This window comes from Poromitra crassiceps, assembly GCF_964638095.1.
Source record: "Poromitra crassiceps genome assembly, chromosome: 13".
NCBI lineage: Eukaryota > Metazoa > Chordata > Actinopteri > Beryciformes > Melamphaidae > Poromitra > Poromitra crassiceps.
In genome coordinates, this window is record NC_139644.1 from 22,018,811 (window position 1) to 22,039,106 (window position 20,296).

The 20,296-nt window shown below is 47.6% G+C and overlaps 1 protein-coding gene across 1 annotated transcript in view; it reads right to left on the reverse strand.

The window, feature by feature from the left end:
- The window catches only part of LOC310787265 (inactive phospholipase C-like protein 2), a 98,145-nt gene extending 78,363 nt beyond the window's left edge, over positions 1 to 19,782 (reverse strand). The window contains exon 1 of the mRNA XM_083648636.1: positions 19,093 to 19,782. Coding sequence (XP_083504762.1) covers positions 19,093 to 19,395 — 303 coding nt within the window. The 5' untranslated portion in view covers positions 19,396 to 19,782. The remainder of the gene's footprint in view (positions 1 to 19,092) is intronic.
- Positions 19,783 to 20,296: the final 514 nt, after the last annotated feature.

A 20,296-nucleotide genomic window follows, 5' to 3' on the forward strand; every position in this document is an offset into this window, starting at 1 on the left:
GCAGCCTGAGTGAAGTGAAGACCCTGGGCAACACACTGCAGGCCAGAGGCAGCCTGAGTGAAGACCCTGGGTAACACACTGCAGGCCAGAGGCAGCCTGAGTGAAGACCCTGGGCAACACACTCCAGGCCAGAGGCAACCTGAGTGAAGACCCTGGGCAACACACTGCAGGTCAGAGGCAGCCTGAGTGAAGACCCTGGGCAACACACTGCAGGTCAGAGGCAGCCTGAGTGAAGACCCTGGGCAACACACTCCAGGCCAGAGGCAGCCTGAGTGAAGACCCTGGGCAACACACTGCAGGCCAGAGGCAGCCTGAGTGAAGTGAAGACCCTGGGTAACACACTCCAGGTCAGAGGCAGCCTGAGTGAAGACCCTGGGCAACACACTCCAGGCCAGAGGCAACCTGAGTGAAGACCCTGGGCAACACACTGCAGGTCAGAGGCAGCCTGAGTGAAGACCCTGGGCAACACACTGCAGGCCAGAGGCAACCTGAGTGAAGACCCTGGGCAACACACTGCAGGCCAGAGGCAACCTGAGTGAAGACCCTGGGCAACACACTGCAGGCCAGAGGCAACCTGAGTGAAGACCCTGGGCAACACACTGCAGGCCAGAGGCAGCCTGAGTGAAGACCCTGGGTAACACACTGCAGGCCAGAGGCAGCCTGAGTGAAGACCCTGGGCAACACACTGCAGGTCAGAGGCAGCCTGAGTGAACACCCTGGGCAACACACTGCAGGCCAGAGGCAGCCTGAGTGAAGACCCTGGGTAACACACTGCAGGCCAGAGGCAGCCTGAGTGAAGACACCACAAACAGCCAGGCTGACATCCTTTAAAGCAGAGGTTCTTAAATGTTTTTTCAGCCAAGGACCCCTTACAAGATAGAAAATATACCAGGGACCCCCTCATTCTGACTTGTGATTTTGGGCTAAGCTTAATTGTTTCCACGGTAACGTGCTTGACATTTAAATTGATAGGTTTGTTAGATTAGAATGTAATCCATGAACCATTTTAGATTTAAAGCATAAAATATTTCAGTGGAACTATGAAGCTTTTACACACACAAAACGTTTTTAGTTTTATTTTCCTGAAAACTTTTCACGGACCTCCTGGCAAAGTGCATCTGCAAGAGATCTGGGATGTACTGTGAGTGGTGAAACTATCGCAAGCTGCATCTCCTGAGGAAATCTTTTGTTATTATGTAAGGAATGGGGGGGGCGGGCTGGGTCCATTTGTGCATCAGTTCCAGTAGGTGATGCAGTTTAGGAATGGCTCAATGATGAGTGTTCATTGTATTTACATTTTTCTTGCTCGTCATGTACTCTCATGGAGACCATCATCAGAAAATCAGAGAAGAAAGGCTTAAAGGAACAGACCAACATTTTGGGAGATTCGCCAATTTGCCATATTCTTGATAGTAAGAGGAGAAGATAGGTGCCCTTCTCTTGTCTGTGCAGTAGAAAATAGTTCTGCGCCCTACTGCTAGTTAGCTTAGCACCCCAAGAGAGCATTTTGGCGCTGTTGGAATGTGTATTTTAGTGACTTAACGCGGGTAGGTAGGCTAGCTTGATACCACAGACCAGTCATTTGTGCTAAGCTAAATAGCAGGAGGGCACGTAAGTACTTTTCTACTACACGCAGAGAGAAGAGAAGGGCATCTATCTTCTCATATTGAGAATAAGGCAAGTATAGGTTAATCTCCCAAAATGTTGACATGCTCCTTTAATCAAATTGCAATGCAACAACCTGCTCCTCTCCTTTTTCAGAATTACAATTGCACACAAGAAAAGCCCCAAAAAAGCAAAAATTGGCCACTTGGCAAAGTTGATTTCTGATGACAAAAACCTTCACTAAGAAGTAGGCAACCATCATGTAACATCGCACAACAAACTGGAAGCAATTTGTCTCTGGACTGTTGTACAGTACGTGCGAAATGCCCAAAAAACACCCCTTCACTATTATACCCACTCAGCCCCTATGCTGCTCAAAGCCCAATTTAGGCTTCCTCATCCTCTGCTGTCTGTGCCAAGGCTTCCTCATCCTCTGCTGTCTGTGCCAAGGCTTCCTCATCCTCTGCTGTCTGTGCCAAGGCTTCCTCATCCTCTGCTGTCTGTGCCAACAAGGCAAAATGGAAAATGCCACCATCTGTGAATCCCTGGCAAGCTTTGTGTTACAGTGCCTATCTGCCTAATGCCTATCATCATCAACCTCAGAGCCAAACAGACGTATAGCGCAGCAGGCGGCAGCAGGCCTCTCCATATGCACTGGCCCCCGTCGTCCATCAACACCCATGTTGTGTCCATGCGTTGTAAAGCTCAAGAACATGGCACTGAATGCTGGCACTTCAGTGCTGCTAGACCTGCTCACTCGTGTAAGGACCTGATCACACAGGATGCTTGGATGCAGGATGGTTTCAGTATATGTGAACTAAAAGGGTTTGCGCACTTCTTCTGCGTTGTTGTTGGGTTGTTGTCCGCTCTAGTGCGCCTCGTGTTTTTGGAAGAACGCCTTGAGTACCCAGGTTGAAAATAGCTCAACTCATTGTGATAAATAAATGGCTGTCAATATTTTCTTGTCCAATCACATCAATGGACAGGCGGGACTTCCGCAGTAACTGGTGAACAATAAACATAGAGTAGAGAATAGTGGTCACTGTTGCCGATCGCCCAGCGACGTCTCTCATTCTCTAGCACCAGGCTATTAAGATTTGAATGTGACTGAATCACGGTAACCTTGCTCTAGCTAGCACAATAAACAACGGCTGCTCGAGTGACTGACGGCTGATCGTAAGCTGATTCTGTAGTTGCCTAGCAACAACAACGCAAACACGCAGCAGGGCAGTCTGGGTCTCAACAATGACGACAACAAATCTGTGCAGCGCACTTTGTGCAGTTCAGCCTTCAAGTGACGTCCCGTGTGATCTTGCCCTAAGGCTGTTGGCTGTTGGATTACTGTATATTGTTGCAGAGATAATATAAGGCCGACTTTCCACAAGCCATAGACAGACAATTTGATGGGAACTTAGTTGGTTAAGCATACATGATTTATAAACAAGTTGGTGAATGGAGCTCTGGCTATGAAGTCTATCAGTTTTCCCCAACCACAGTCTATAAATAACTTGGACGAAGCTGAGGTCTGTGGTGGACTGGGTGTTGTTGGCACAGTGCAAGGTTAGAGACAGATAGAAAAGAAAAACACAGTCAGTCAATATAGTGCGGCAGAGCAGACACAACGCAGGAACAGAGCAGACACAACGCAGAGCAGACACAACGCAGAGCAGACACAACGCAGAGCAGACACAATGCAGAGCAGACAGAATGCAGAGCAGACACAACGCAGGAACTGCAACTAAAGAAAGAAAATACAGGAACCAGACGGAGCAAGAAAGCCACAAGACAGGCTCAGCGACACCAGAGGAAGAGTCTCCAGTTCAAATCTATGCTAGTTCCAGCCTCCAAACACAACCTTATACCCTTGTTGCAGAAGCATTTACCCTGAGGTGGTGTGCCGCTGTCACAATGTGTTACAGTATGTGTCACTCGTTTTGATTTCACTTCCTGCACTCGATGAAATCTGAAGGGGGACTAACGGATCGTCCCTGTCTGTCCATAATGTAACACCCCATATTTCAGACACTGCTGATTGGATTTTGATGGAACTTGGGGAAATGAAGCATCTCTCTCCACACTGCGTTCCAGCATGACATGTTCTAAATGAGACTGATTGGTCCAGGGCGGCTGCTATACAATTTCAGTTCAAAACAAGACATATTTATTACCGGTTGGCCCAAAGGTGGACCGGATCATTTGCAGGGGACACACCTGCCCAGATTGATTGCATCTCTTCGTCTGTATGATTTTTTTTAATCATCGCACTGTTTGATCACTGTTTTCATCACTGTGTAAACTTGTGTTTCATCATCACTTTGTACACTTAAACAATGACTGTCATTCCTGTAAGTGTGCCAGTAAGTATCAGACAGACAGCTGGCTGATCTTCAATTGTGTAAATCTCTGGACTCAGAGGTGAACAAGTTTACAAATACACACACACACACACACACACACACACACACACACAGTCGCAGTGTGTGAGGTTGAACAGGCTCGACTGGAGCACAACACAACTTGTCTGTGACTTGTGATAACTGTCACTGTTTGAGCTGGGACGCAAAGGTGTGTCCTTACAGAGAGGTGGTTTCTTTGTTCTTGGCACACACCCACAGACACACACGCACGCACGCACGCACACACATGCATGCGCGCACAGTACACACATGCACACTCAAACAAAATGTGACACGGTCTGCTAACAGGGGTAACAAGTGCAGTAGGCTACAAGGCAACCGTGAAATCGCACAAATTTAAATTTAAATATTTCCCCCCCTCTCCATATTATGCAAGCAAAGAACCCAATATAACAAACGACGGTTTTAGCATCACTACTAAATACTCATCATTTGTTGTTAGCAAACTAAGTTTGTTCACAGCAAGCCAAGCTTGTTTGCCAACTTCCAGGGCGATTTTCTCGGAATGTTGCTCTCAGGACTTAAGAACATTCAAATAAGCATAATTATCTTCTTCAACTATTTTCAGATTTCAATGTATGACACATCATTTGAAAGCTTACAAACTGAAAAATGACATTGACCTACTTGTTACCCAAAACACCAGTCCCTGTCACAAACATCCCTGATGTCCTATAGCAGCTCACCAGCCCTGGCCTGGCCAGGCCCCAAATCCAGCCCAAAGGTCAGAAGGTGCACGGCTCCGTCCCTTCCTGTTATGGTCTGGCCTTATCTTCCATGATTAGGTTTCCCTCTGCTTATTGTCTGCTCTCTCAGGAAGTAGTTGTGAGGGGTTTACTTCTTTGTCATGATTATCTTTCAGTTAGGCATGGCCTTCTGTTTTGGCGCCTCAAGCCGTTCCAGCGCTTTACAACGAAGATCTACATTCTATGCATCTTAAGTAACTCATCCATCCCAGCGCTGCCAGTGCCCATCTTTCTCTCTCTGCCCTGATCTCGGGCAGGGAGAGAACTCTTGGCAGCTAGGGAGTAGGCTGAGGAACAGCAGAATGAAACGGTGTGGACGTGTGGACACGGCGGTGCCTCCAGCGAGCCAAACCAAACAGATTGACTGTCTGCGTAAATAAAGCCCGGCCGCTGAGGAGCTGCGGCTGGTCTTACCTGTTGCCGTGCTTTTCTGCTCTTGTTAATGAAGTTGTGTGATGAAAGAGAGGCAGAGAAACAGAGCCCGCTCCATTTCTTACATTCCCCTCACATCAGGGGATTTACCTGGGGGAACCTGGGGCTTCACACTTCCATTGAGAGCGTAATAAAAGGGGATTTGAAACTCAAGGCACGAAGGCTGCACACATCATGAAGGCTGCTGCACACATCATGAAGGCTGCACACGTCATGAAGGCTGCACACATCATGAAGGCTGCACACATCATGAAGGCTGCACACATCATGAAGGCTGCTGCACACATCATGAAGGCTGAAGGCTGCTCACATCATGAAGGCTGCACACATCATGAAGGCTGCACACATCATGAAGGCTGCACACATCATGAAGGCTGCACACATCATGAAGGCTGCACACATCATGAAGGCTGCACACATCATGAAGGCTGCACACATCATGAAGGCTGCACACATCATGAAGGCTGCACACATCATGAAGGCTGCACACATCATGAAGGCTGCACACATCATGAAGGCTGAAGGCTGCTCACATCATGAAGGCTGCACACATCATGAAGGCTGCTGCACACATCATGAAGGCTGAAGGCTGCTCACATCATGAAGGCTGCTCACATCATGAAGGCTGCACACATCATGAAGGCTGCACACATCATGAAGGCTGCACACATCATGAAGGCTGCACACATCATGAAGGCTGCACACATCATGAAGGCTGCTGCACACATCATGAAGGCTGCACACATCATGAAGGCTGAAGGCTGCTCACATCATGAAGGCTGCACACATCATGAAGGCTGCACACATCATGAAGGCTGAAGGCTGCTCACATCATGAAGGCTGCACACATCATGAAGGCTGCACACATCATGAAGGCTGAAGGCTGCTCACATCATGAAGGCTGAAGGCTGCACACATCATGAAGGCTGAAGGCTGCACACATCATGAAGGCTGCACACATCATGAAGGCTGCACACATCATGAAGGCTGCACACATCATGAAGGCTGAAGGCTGCACACATCATGAAGGCTGAAGGCTGCACACATCATGAAGGCTGAAGGCTGCTCACATCATGAAGGCTGCACACATCATGAAGGCTGCACACATCATGAAGGCTGCACACATCATGAAGGCTGCACACATCATGAAGGCTGCACACACATCATGAAGGCTGCTCACACATCATGAAGGCTGCTCACAACATCATGAAGGCTGCACACACATCATGAAGGCTGCACACACATCATGAAGGCTGCTCACAACATCATGAAGGCTGCACAGATCATGAAGGCTGCACACACATCATGAAGGCTGCTCACAACATCATGAAGGCTGCACACATCATGAAGGCTGCTGCACACATCATGAAGGCTGCACACACATCATGAAGGCTGCACACATCATGAAGGCTGCTGCACACATCATGAAGGCTGCACACATCATGAAGGCTGCTGCACACATCATGAAGGCTGCTCACATCATGAAGGCTGCTGCACACATCATGAAGGCTGCTCACATCATCATGAAGGCTGCACACATCATGAAGGCTGCACACATCATGAAGGCTGCTGCACACATCATGAAGGCTGCTCACATCATGAAGGCTGCTGCACACATCATGAAGGCTGCTGCACACATCATGAAGGCTGCTGCACACATCATGAAGGCTGCTCACAACATCATGAAGGCTGCACACATCATGAAGGCTGCACACATCATGAAGGCTGCTGCACACATCATGAAGGCTGCTGCACACATCATGAAGGCTGCTGCACACATCATGAAGGCTGCACACATCATGAAGGCTGCTGCACACATCATGAAGGCTGCACACATCATGAAGGCTGCACACATCATGAAGGCTGCACACATCATGAAGGCTGCACACATCATGAAGGCTGCTGCACACATCATGAAGGCTGCTGCACACATCATGAAGGCTGCTCACAACATCATGAAGGCTGCTCACAACATCATGAAGGCTGCACACATCATGAAGGCTGCTGCACACATCATGAAGGCTGCACACATCATGAAGGCTGCACACATCATCATGAAGGCTGCACACATCATGAAGGCTGCACACATCATCATGAAGGCTGCACACATCATGAAGGCTGCTGCACACATCATGAAGGCTGCACACATCATGAAGGCTGCACACATCATGAAGGCTGCTGCACACATCATGAAGGCTGCTCACACATCATGAAGGCTGCACATCATGAAGGCTGCTGCACACATCATGAAGGCTGCACACATCATGAAGGCTGCTGCACACATCATGAAGGCTGCACACATCATGAAGGCTGCACACATCATGAAGGCTGCTGCACACATCATGAAGGCTGCACACATCATGAAGGCTGCTCACATCATGAAGGCTGCACACATCATCATGAAGGCTGCACACATCATCATGAAGGCTGCACACATCATGAAGGCTGCACACATCATCATGAAGGCTGCACACATCATGAAGGCTGCTCACATCATGAAGGCTGCACACATCATCATGAAGGCTGCACACATCATCATGAAGGCTGCACACATCATGAAGGCTGCACACATCATCATGAAGGCTGCACACATCATGAAGGCTGCTGCACACATCATGAAGGCTGCACACATCATGAAGGCTGCACACATCATGAAGGCTGCACACATCATGAAGGCTGCTCACATCATGAAGGCTGCTGCACACATCATGAAGGCTGCACACATCATGAAGGCTGCACACATCATGAAGGCTGCACACATCATGAAGGCTGCTCACATCATGAAGGCTGCACACATCATGAAGGCTGCTGCACACATCATGAAGGCTGCACACATCATGAAGGCTGCACACATCATGAAGGCTGCACACATCATGAAGGCTGCTCACATCATGAAGGCTGCACACATCATGAAGGCTGCACACATCATGAAGGCTGCTGCACACATCATGAAGGCTGCTCACAACATCATGAAGGCTGCACACAACATGAAGGCTGCTGCACACATCATGAAGGCTGCACACATCATGAAGGCTGCACACATCATGAAGGCTGCACACATCATGAAGGCTGCACACATCATGAAGGCTGCTGCACACATCATGAAGGCTGCTGCACACATCATGAAGGCTGCTCACATCATCATGAAGGCTGCACACATCATGAAGGCTGCTCACATCATGAAGGCTGCTGCACACATCATGAAGGCTGCTCACATCATGAAGGCTGCTCACATCATGAAGGCTGCTGCACACATCATGAAGGCTGCTCACATCATCATGAAGGCTGCACACGTCATGAAGGCTGCTCACATCATGAAGGCTGCTGCACACATCATGAAGGCTGCACACGTCATGAAGGCTGCTCACATCATCATGAAGGCTGCACACATCATGAAGGCTGCTCACATCATGAAGGCTGCTGCACACATCATGAAGGCTGCACACGTCATGAAGGCTGCTCACATCATGAAGGCTGCTGCACACATCATGAAGGCTGCTCACATCATCATGAAGGCTGCACACATCATGAAGGCTGCTCACATCATGAAGGCTGCTGCACACATCATGAAGGCTGCACACATCCTGGGAAAGAAACTGGGAGAATGAGAGAAGTGCAAAAAGAAACAAAAGAGGCTCTGGATAGCCTGCAGCAAGTGCTCAAATCATCCGCAATCCCTCAATAGCACGGATTCACACGAGGGATCGCTGGCAAACTGTAATCAAACGGAAATGTTCAAACAAAGAACACATGCAACTTTGTAATAGTGGACAACTGTTTGGATGATTGCAAAGTGTTTCATCATCTTTAGTCCTATACTTTACTTTCCTGCAGAGGTCAAAAGTAACTAATTACAATTACTCTCGTTACTGTAATTGAGTAGGTTTTTGTGTATACTGTATACTTGTACTTTTTAAAATCGTAATTATACTTTTACTTAAAGTGATAATCTCAAAGATATTCATGTAACGAAATGTATGTTAAGTCATTATGACTGATGGTGATTGAGCCTATGGCCAATTGATGGAAGCCTTTGCATTTTCAGTATTGCAGCATTTATGAACTTGGTGTCTGTGGTGACACAGGGTGGGCGGAGCTAACACAATAGACTCACTTTGTAGGTTACTGTAGGTTCCCGACAACTCTTGTGTGTGAAGTAGCTACTTTTTTCCGATCTCTGCTAGCATTACGGGTGGTTACTATGGCTGAACTATCACTTTAAGTAAATTGTGTTTGATGTAATGTACTTTGTTACATTTTAAATCAGCTACTTTGCATATCAATATATAACTTACAGTCCCCGCTCGCAACGGAGGGAGATCATCAGAGACAAGCAAGTAGAGCAAACCGGCATCCGCCGTACCGAATGCTTTGGGATTCAAGACACAGAAGGTGAATGGTGGTCAGTCAGACAGCAAGGAGAATGATATCGGTGCTTAATCACAAAGGAGATGGACGCGAGCCGCAAGCGAATGTGTGCAGCCAAGCATGAAGTCAAGTTGTGACCAGCGCGGAGCACAACAGACCGTTTCTGGTGTGAATGGCCAGGCTCCTGCTCGAGTATGTTTGCGCCACTAGAAAACATTTCAGCAGACCTGAATCCAACTGAAATCCCATCAGATTTGGTTGAAGTTGAGGATGAAAGAAAATGTGAAAAAGTCTTTGAGCGTTATGTTTTTGTACATTATTTATAGCACGGGAGAGGGATATATAACCCCCAGACAAAGAAAAGCAACTTTTATTCTGAGTAAATTTTAAATTGGCTACTTTTTTACTTTTACTCACATAGATTTTCAAACCAGTAATTTTACTTCACACTACTACTACTTCTACTTGAATTTATCTATTTTGTACTCTTCCCACCCCTGCTTTTTCTGACTGTGCTGTTACATTCCCTTCCTGTCAGGTTGAAAAATATGATTACAACTAGGAAGTGGTATGTGTTCTACAGGCAGTTAAAAAGACATGTCAGAGCAAAGCCAGGTGGAGCAGGAGCCACAGACATAAAAACCAAACCAACCTGGGAAACAGCTGCACTGTTATCTCCTCACGTATGCCTTGAAGTGGCAACAACTACCTTGGGAGAGTCAAGGCCGTGCTGTAAGACTGGAACCCACGTGGTATCCTCTTCCTGATCTCACTGTCACCTCACCCAGACTGTTTCACTCTTTTCTCTGACTCAAGTAGCACCACAGGTAAAAAAAAAAAAAAAAAAAATAGTAATTAAAAAAATACCCCCGCCTCAGCTATGGTGTCATCAGAGCCTCACAAGGATCACTGAGAAAAGGTGTCGCCACAGACACACCCTGGTGTCCAATCAAATCACAATTGTTCTCGGTTCAAAAGCCTTTCTTTGTCTGGGGCCCAATTTCACACATTTGTAATTGAGGTTGGTGTCCACTTAGCTCAAGTCATTATCCCGTAAGGGAAGAGATGAGAGGGAAGGATTAGAAGCTCCCCCCTCCCAAACAGGAAGGGAGAGCAGTTGCTGCTCTAGTCTGCTGTCCTCTCTCAAGGAGGACAATTCTGATAGAGCCATTTCTGAGAGTTAATTAGTCTACTATGAGCCTATACTATGAGCCTACTATGTGCTAATTAGCATTAATGCTCTGAAATTGCTGCTAGCGGTAGTTGATGATAGCATAATGCTGAGTGGGGATGGGCATGCTGATATTTATTGAACGCTAGCCCACAGGATATGATGGCTGAAGACCGGCCAACTCCCAACAAGAGTTGACACATTTATCAATCAGAATTCAGAATGAAAAACATCCAAAAGATTAACTTGTAAACCAAATGACCAGAATGGCCAAGGTAGAACATGTTTGAAAATAGACTTCAAAGCACCTGCTCACCTGCTACAATACAAACTGTGCTGCAGGCTTTTGACTCAAGATAAGATCCCAGACAGCATATTGGAGGGATAAGAGCATTTTACAACACAACTGGCAAAATCTATCAGAATATCATAAAAAACAAGCCTTGTGTCTGTTTCCTGTGCAAGAGAGAGAGAAAAACATAAATCGCAGCCTTTGCTTTGTTTAATTTATTGAAATTTTAATCACTCCTATTCTAGGAATGTGGTTGGCAAAGAGCCGGGAAGCTTTCTGTGTGGGTGTGTGAACTTTGAAATGATTGTAGCTAAGACGCGGATCCATATATAAAGAGGCCTATTTGAGACGTTTGTTCTTCACAGATGGCTGCTTTGAGAGAATCAGCCCAGAGAGAAACCGACAATTCAGCAGCCATAGACTTGTGTAAGCAAGCAGTAAGCACCACTTCACATCTTCTCCTGCCTCCTTTACAGCGCACTGCAGATGTCTTGCTTCCCAAAAACTTCTCAAAACGTTCAGAGCGGGTCATTATGCTCTTATGCCATTTAAAATCCTTAAAAAGAGACACGTTTCCATTCATGTATTTCTGTATCTCCACCCCTGTTCCATTATGTTGAATTAAATGTCGGATAGTGGTGGCAGAGAGTTTGTCTGATGGGACCATAAAGCCTTTAATATGATCAGTGGGGCGTGGAGAGGCTCATGTCCGGATTCGCATCACACTAGATGATCCCGCTACATCAGTGTTATTAGTTCAGGCTTGGACTACACGATACGATACGATCCCATCTGATCCGATCCGATATGATGCGATACGATACAATACGATACGAAACAATACGATGCGATACAATATGATCCGATCCGATCCGATATGATGCGATACGATACGATGCGATGCGATGCGATACACCAGATGATCCCGCTACATGTAATAATCAGTGTTATTTCAGGCTTGTACCGAGGTGTCCCCAGTCGTACTGTAGAGAGGATCAGTCTAAATGCTGGCAGCAACAGGACAGGAGTATGGTCTCACTCACATTAGAGAAAGAATGCCTCAGCCAGGGGGCAGAGGGAGGCTGACAGGGGGATCAATCAGGGGACAGGAATCGAAGGCACTGTGTGGCAGAGCCCTGCAGCTACGTTCCTATCCAGCTGTTAGGCCAGGTTTAAGCAAACCTTTGACATGTCACTAAAAGTAGTGGGTGTGTTTCTACTTTCTATCAGCAGGGTTGAAGGACATCACTAGGCTTCCTGAACATTAGCTATACATCACAAAAAATAAATAAATAAAAATGCAAATGGGGTCTTTTCTTTGTGTTTGTGCAGTAGTTTTAGTGTCAGATAATGTTGGCCATATTTCATGCTGCCCAAAGTTGGAAACATATTCAATTCAGCGCTTCTCAATGTGGGGTCTGGGGACCAGGGGTCATTAGAAGCTAAATAGGAATAAGAATGACTATATTTTGATCATAGTTCCACTGTTATTTCTCTGGCTACAGACATGGATATGGTTACGGGATTCTGGACAAAATCACAGGCTATCTAACACTAAAAAAGATTCGCTGATTTGGGTTCAAGAGACAAAATCTCATCAGATAGGAGGGGAGGGGGGGGGGCTAAATTAGGTGTCTTTGATATGAACATTTTTGAGAATTACTTTTCTAATTGCGCTTTTTACAGTCTATGGGCGGCACAGAGCCCCAAGAACATGGCATAAACCCAGCATGCGCTCAGTAGAAGTCACACAAGCATCTACCAATGGAGGCTGATGCGCTGAACATCCACATACCAGGAAGTACCTTGGTGATTTTCTAACTGTAGAGGCTAAGTTACTGCATGAATTAAATATTTTGTTTAGTGATTCTCTTTATTACAACACTGTTACCACAGCACTTTGGTGTTAAGAGATGAGCGAGTTTTTAAAGCCAACATAGTTTTCACTCACTCATCATGTATGCCCCCCACCCCACCCATGCATCTAGAAGGCACTAGTGTATGTGTTTGTTTAACACATTTAGTTCTTTATCAACAACTACAAAATACATATTTTTGATTGAAGTGTGTGCTGGAAATGTCAGCCTTTCATACACAAACCCAGCTTGAGAGAGATCTGTGTGTTGTGGGATGTTGGGGACCAGGCAGGAGGGGGTTGATATCGGAAGGAGCGTCTCAGAGCCTGCCCTTGTCTGAGATTCCTTTCTCATGCGAATGGAGCGCTTTGCTGTAAATAAATAAATTAAAAATGCTGCACTGTTGTTGTTTTCTGTAGCGTAGGCAGGTTTGGAGATAAAAGTGTTCAAAAATGTCTTCTCAAGTTACTCACGGAGTGCTCTGTCCTTCAACATGAATATGTAGTTGAGCTAGCTATAGATATGAATGAGTAAAGAATTGTCAAGAGGCTCAGCGCTGAACCTAAATCTATCTCGTAGACCTGCCAAATCAAACCGGCATCCTCCTCTTAGATATTCTTCGCTCACTCAGAGGAGCTTTTGCTCTCAGTCGATATGTGGTCATGTCAGTCTCCTCAGCATCTCAATGAACTCTTGAGCTGATGAGAGGTCAGTTTGGCTCAAATCTATTATATGAGGTTAATGAATGAGAGGATGGATTGATATCCTGCCACTCAGTCACGGAGGCAAAAAGCAGAGGCCTTACGTGACGACAGATTGATAATGGTGTGATCTTTATTCATTGGTCATTACCACTGTGTTGCGTCACTGATTTCTATCTTTCTTTCCCCCATTGCATCGCTTAACCCAACATTATTCCACTGAATTGTGTGGGTATATATTTTGAAGCGGTGCAGTCGCTTCTAAAAGTGACTATATGTGCGTTTGAGCACGGGATGTGTGTGGACGAGATGTATGTGAAGGAGAAAGAGGTTCTTCTGTTTTGTCATCATCAAATTCTTGGGGAAAATCCTGTTTGCTTCTCTGCTGGCTGGCTGACAGCCTGCCCCCCAACCCCCCCCCAACAGCCAGGCTGGAGCCGGCCTTGCAGCTGTCCGCCGTCCAGCCTTACGTAACAACCCCAACCCCTCCCACCCCCCCACCCCGCCATGACGCTGTCACCTCGCCAAGGAGATGACAAGAGGACAATGTTTTGGGGGACAGACACACAAGCTCCTCTCCTCTACAGTTTGCCTGGTGGGGGCCAAGCTAATGATGGATGCAATGCTATAATTGCTCATTTCCATAGACCCGCAGCCCATTCACCTTCCAAACTTCCACTCAAACACACACACACACACACACACACACGCACACACACACACACACACGCACGCACACACACACACACACACACACACACATTTCAAGATTTCAAGATTTTCAAGATTTTTATTGTCACTCCGTAGTACAAGTATCACGTGTGAAATTCTTGTGCTGTAGGCTCCGTTACAACATAGTGTAAAAAATAAAAGATATATAAATAAAAAACAAGAGGCAACAAGCAATAAAGCAGTAAGACACGCCACAGACAGTGGCGTGTTCACTGCCCATAGTGCAAATGGCATGAACATAATTTAAACATAATTAAACATAATAACATTCTGTTAGGTGCAAATAGCATATATAGTGTATATTGCATATAGCATATAATGTATATTGAACATTAGTCATACATAATGGTAGCATCTACAGTGCGGTACAGTACGGCTACTACACTATTTGTATATGTTAAGGAGTCTTGTGGCCTGTGAGAAGAAACTGTCCCTCAAGCGATTTGTGCGTGCTCTTGGGACCCTGTATCTCCTCCCTGAGGGTAGCAGGGAGAACAGACTGTTGTGGGGGTGGTTTGTGTCTTTGATGATCTTCAGGGACCTCCTGAGGCACCGCTGGTTGTACAGATCTTGCCGTTTTGGCAGCTCACATCCTGTTACGTGCTGGGCCGCGCGCCTCACCCTTCTTAGCGCCCTGCGGTCCATGGTGGTGCAGTTCCCGTACCAGGTGGTGAAGCAGCCAGTCAGCAGGCTTTCAATGATGCCTCTGTAGAAGTCCCTGAGGATTTTTGGCCTCAGCCCGAATGTCTTCAGGCGCCTGAGTCTGTGTAGTCGCTGTTGGGCCTTTTTGACAACAGTGGCGGTGTGGTTGGCCCATGTCAGGTCCTGGTGGATATTGACTCCCAGGTACTTGAAGCTGTCCACCCTTTCCACCACTGTGCCGTTGATGGTGATTGAGAGGTGTGCGCCCCCCCCCCCCTTCTGTAGTCTACAATGACCTCCTTTGTCTTGGAGACGTTCAGAGAGAGGTGGTTGTCCTGGCACCATTGTTCCAGGGCCTCCACCTCCTTTCTGTAGGCTGTCTCGTCGCTCCTGGAGATCCACCCCACGACCGCTGTGTCGTCTGCGAACTTCACGATGGTGTTCGAAGTCTGAGTCGCCACGCAGTCGTGGGTGTAGAGGTCGTACCAGAAAGGTAGGGGGTTTGTGTGGGGGGAGGGGTGGTGGGGAGGTGGGGGTGGTGGGTTGGGCGCTCTGGCAGAGGGGTCGAACCTAGCGTAGAACGCTAGAGTTTGTCCGGCAGGGTGGGTGACGTGCTGGGGTTCTGTCGTTTCACCCCTTTGAAGTCTGTGGCAGCATGGAGTCCACTCCACAGGTGTCTGGGGTTGTTAGTGTACATACACACACACACACACACACACACACACACACACACACACACATGCACACAAACAAACACACACACGCAAAGTGCTGCTCAAGTGTGAGTGGGTGTGCAGTGCACTACTGTTTACTGCAGCTTTCTAGTGGTGCTCATCTAGATTAGACTGACCTTGGATGCTAACTATTACTGAACATGATTGTGAAAAAGAAGGCGAAGTCGCCTGTCGAGTGATCGCGCAGCTCGCCGATCACGCGGACCAATAGCAGGCGGAGACCTGGGAAAGCCCTGGTCTCGTGCCGTCTTGCCCGAGCTGCGCAAGAACCCAAAGATAGCAGCCACACCAGAGACGATGGGTTATATAGACACTGCAACGTCCATTCACTTCCACTGCCACGCCCCCTTAGGAGATTTAAGAGCCAATGAAGTTTCATAGAGAGACAGCCAATCACAAGCTTCCATTTAGGAGACCGGAAGAATACTAATGAAGGAGCCTGGAATGCACTGTCTCTATAATCCATCGTCGCTGGCCACACTGCCATACTCTAGGCCAGGGGTTCGCAAGCTTTTTCATCTTGGGACCCAAAAGATAAATTGTGTGTCTCCCTGCTGGGCCCCAAACTCATACGTAAAAAAACATACGTAATGAGTTGCCATGACGACCAGTTGGCGACCCGCCCCCCACGGGTCCGCAACCCAAATTGTGTCCCGACCCATAGTTTGGGAAACACTGCTCTAGGCTTCAAAACGGGAGTGCTAAAACCAATACGTAATGTCCTGCTGATCTCTGTCCATATTTGTAGATGGTTGATGCACTGGCCTAGTGAGGTGTGTTTGGAAGACACCCATACAAATGCCAGCCAAAATGCTTCCTCTGCTGTCTAGTTTGCAGCTGAAATACAAATGGGAAAGGGAATCCTCACTATCTGTACACAATTAATAGTGCCTCATTTCCCATAAGAGTATTCTGTCAATTTAGATGTCAGTCTTTCACATCATAATTGAGGTTTCAGTGTTGCACTGTACATTACAGAGGAAATGTGTGGCGATACCATGCCGGCCAGCGCACAGAGCTCTCCAAAATGGACAGAGAGAGAGAGAGAGAGAGAGAGAGAGAGAGAGGGGGAGAGAACAAGCATGGAGGATCGCCGATTGGGTCACCACACCAGCACATGCAACTCAAGGGAGTCACGCTCAACTAACATCAAATGAGTTGTCCAGCAATGTCCACCAGCACTTCTGACCCTAAGATGTAGAGGCTGAATTTTCCGTCAGAACAATCCCCATGCATATCACACAGACCATTTCTTTCCATCCGAGCGAGACGGGTCAGTCATGGAAAGTCCAAAAGGACAAGACAAACAGAAACAGGCCTGGGCTCTGCAGGGTGTTGTCCTTGGCTAAAGGGTGACAGCGAAGGACTCGAGTCTGAACTTCATCACATCACACACTACGCTAGAAAGGAAAGCTCAGCAAAGCTCGCTGTTCAACCTCGTCTCAACACGGCATTCAGAGAATCAGCCTTTTGGAGAGATCTGTCATCATGACATCATCTGTCATCAGTTGAATTCAGACAGCACGATTCCCCTTAAGCATTCCTGTCACATTTGGCTCAACTTCAGTGAATTGGAATGATTGTTGTGGAGGGAGAGAGGGAGGGATCTGGGGCTTTGGCTTCATATGATATTCCAAGAAATTTCTCTGGAGAACAAATGTGTTTTTCATAGAAGAGGGAGGGAACACTCGGAGAATTGTTACCTTGATTCCCATCAAACTGTGTGTGTGTGTCTGTGTGTGTGTGTGTGTGTGTCTGTGTGTGTGTGTGTGTGTGTGTGTGTGTGTGTGTGTGTGTGTGTGTGTGGGAGGGGGGGAGCGGGGGGTAGTGTGGGTGTGTGTCCATAAATGCATACATGTCATTTGTGTGTTCGCCCACACAGAGTAGCCAGGGGATTGAATCATAACAGAAAGAATTTGACATGGTTCCGTGTCAGTTGCTAAGCAAACTGGGTCTGATATGACAGAATGCCACTCTCCAATGTGTCCCGCCTGCCTAAGCAACAATTCTATCTCCACCACAGACACTATGACACACAGTCTGTCATGTGACCAGATGACAGCATGTGTTGTCGTGAAGAATATAAGACTTTGTGTATTGGAGGCACAACTTAGGGAACCAGGATGCAATATGGGGAGACAATGCCATTGTCTGTTGCCATCTTGTTTAGGTCAGTGTGTACTGGAGCAGATATTAACCTCCAATAATGGAAGTACTAATAATTAGATATGGGCCATGATCAAAAAACATCTCAATCACATTATCCATTATGCCAAGGCCTAAAACTGCAAGAGCTACATGGTCTGGTTCCAAAACAAGGTCTGTGGTGTAGCCTAGTGCGGTGTCTTTGGCCCATAAATCAAGTTTTTACTGGGTAAAAGTTTCAAAACTGAGCAAATACTATGCACCAGATAATATTTATTCCTGCCCAGACCTTGTTTGAGAATCATTTAAAAATCTGCCTGCTTGCTTGTATTGCATTGTAATCCTTCCCATAGCCATTTAAAAGGGTAGGCTATAAAAACATCACAGGAAAACTGTACTGTAACTGTCTTGTTATTGAGTACTATGCAATCCTCATGAGGATGTAGAGGAAAAGCACTGGGGAGCAGCAGGCAACTGCAGCAGCAGCTGACTACAAAGAATGCAAATTGTCAGGGTCTGTTTCTACTGACATCACATAGCTACAGATGCACCAGGCAGGCATGTGTGAACAGCTTAGGACCTTGGAACAATGTTACTCTTTCTGTGTGTGGGATCACTGTAGTGGTTCAGTGAAGCAACGCTCTCTGTCGCTGTCAAAACTCTGTTCTTGCGAACCAACGCAACGTGTCAAATGTCAATGTTAAGCAGTATGTGGGCTTAGCACAGAATACGCCAGGGGCCGGGGGCTCCTAAACTTTCTCATGTGAAGGACCCAGAATACTAGACCAGGGAGAATTTGATGAGGTTTTGTTCTAGGACGTAGGGGAATCCATTTGAGAAGATTGTTGTGTTCTGTTATTCTGCTTCAATTATTATTACTCGGTCACTAACCAACTAACTAACTACTCAAGGATTGGGAGATGATGGGGAGAAACAAACATCTAATCAGAATATTTCAATTGTAAATGTAAAATGTCCCGACACAGCCCCAGAAGCGCACTGACTGCCATGATGTGCTAACTTGAGCATGAGTGAAATTAAACTATTCCTCATTTTGCTTGGGGACCCCTGGAACCCCCTCAAGGACCTCTGGAGGTCTCTAGACCCCACCGTGTACCACACAATCTGCGACACTGGTTGTTGTTTAGTTGTTGTGTGGCAATGGAATTAGATCCCTCTGTGTCACCTTGAGGCTCGATCGTTGCTATGACAAGAGGGGACAAGATACAGTAGATCTGGACATCAACCAACCTTCATGATGCCGCAAGGTGTGTTTCCACCTCCGTGACTTCTCTCGGCGGAATGATCGCGGCTGCCACCTCCGGTCCTCGGACTGCCCTGGTCCCTATAGCGTCCGTTGGTGTAAACGCCCTCAGCCCCGTAGCCCTGGGCAGCGGTCGACACCTCCAAGTACGCCCGGGTGCCGGTGGGAGGCAGCGCGGCCGTATCGCCGGTTATTCCCGCGGCATTGGTCGCGCCCTGTGCCGGCGGGGAGCCGATGGCAGGATCCAGAAAATGTCCCGACACAGCCCCAGACGCGTGCACTCCTGCCATGATGCGCGGTGTTACAGCAAACCCCTCACCGCCACGATGAAACAGCCCATTGTCTCAAAGCAGGGGGTCCGGGGGACTCGCTGGAGAGCCTGCGGACGTCCGGGGTGAATCGTCTTCTTCACTGGATCCCCTCTGGCTGGTCCATCATCGGAGCGCACGGTACATCTGAAGCCGGGGCTCGGGGAGCCAGATTGAATCGTCCTGGTGAAATAAAAAATGAGCAGCTCGGTGACCCCCGAATGCTATCTCCGGTGTGATCAGCTTTCTGCAAGCGTCTGGAAATGGGCTGGTTTATGATTAGGGATTGCCGGTAAGGATTCTGTTTACAGCTTGTAGACTTTCGTCTGTTTCTTCTCAAAATGTTATTTGCTCAGCGCGTCCGCTCCTGTGGACTCTCCGCTGCGCGCATCGCCTCGCGCCCTGCACACTTTTGCACTGCTCGCAGACTGGAGAGCAGTGAGCACACACACACACACACACACACACACACACACACACACACACACACACACACACACACACACACACACACACACACACACACACACACACACACACGCACACACGCACACGCACACGCACGCACACACACACACACACACACACGCACGCACACACACACACACGCACACACACGCACACACACGCACGCACGCACGCACACACGCACACACACGCACACACACACACGCACACACACACACACACACACACACACACACGCATCCGCGGGACAAATTCAAGACCCGTGAGCCGCAATTGCAATAAGCAGCACAGACCAGTGGCACAGACACGCACGCACACGCGCGCACACACACACACACACACACACACACACACACACGCACGCACGCGCGCGCACACACACACACACACACACACACACACACACACACACACA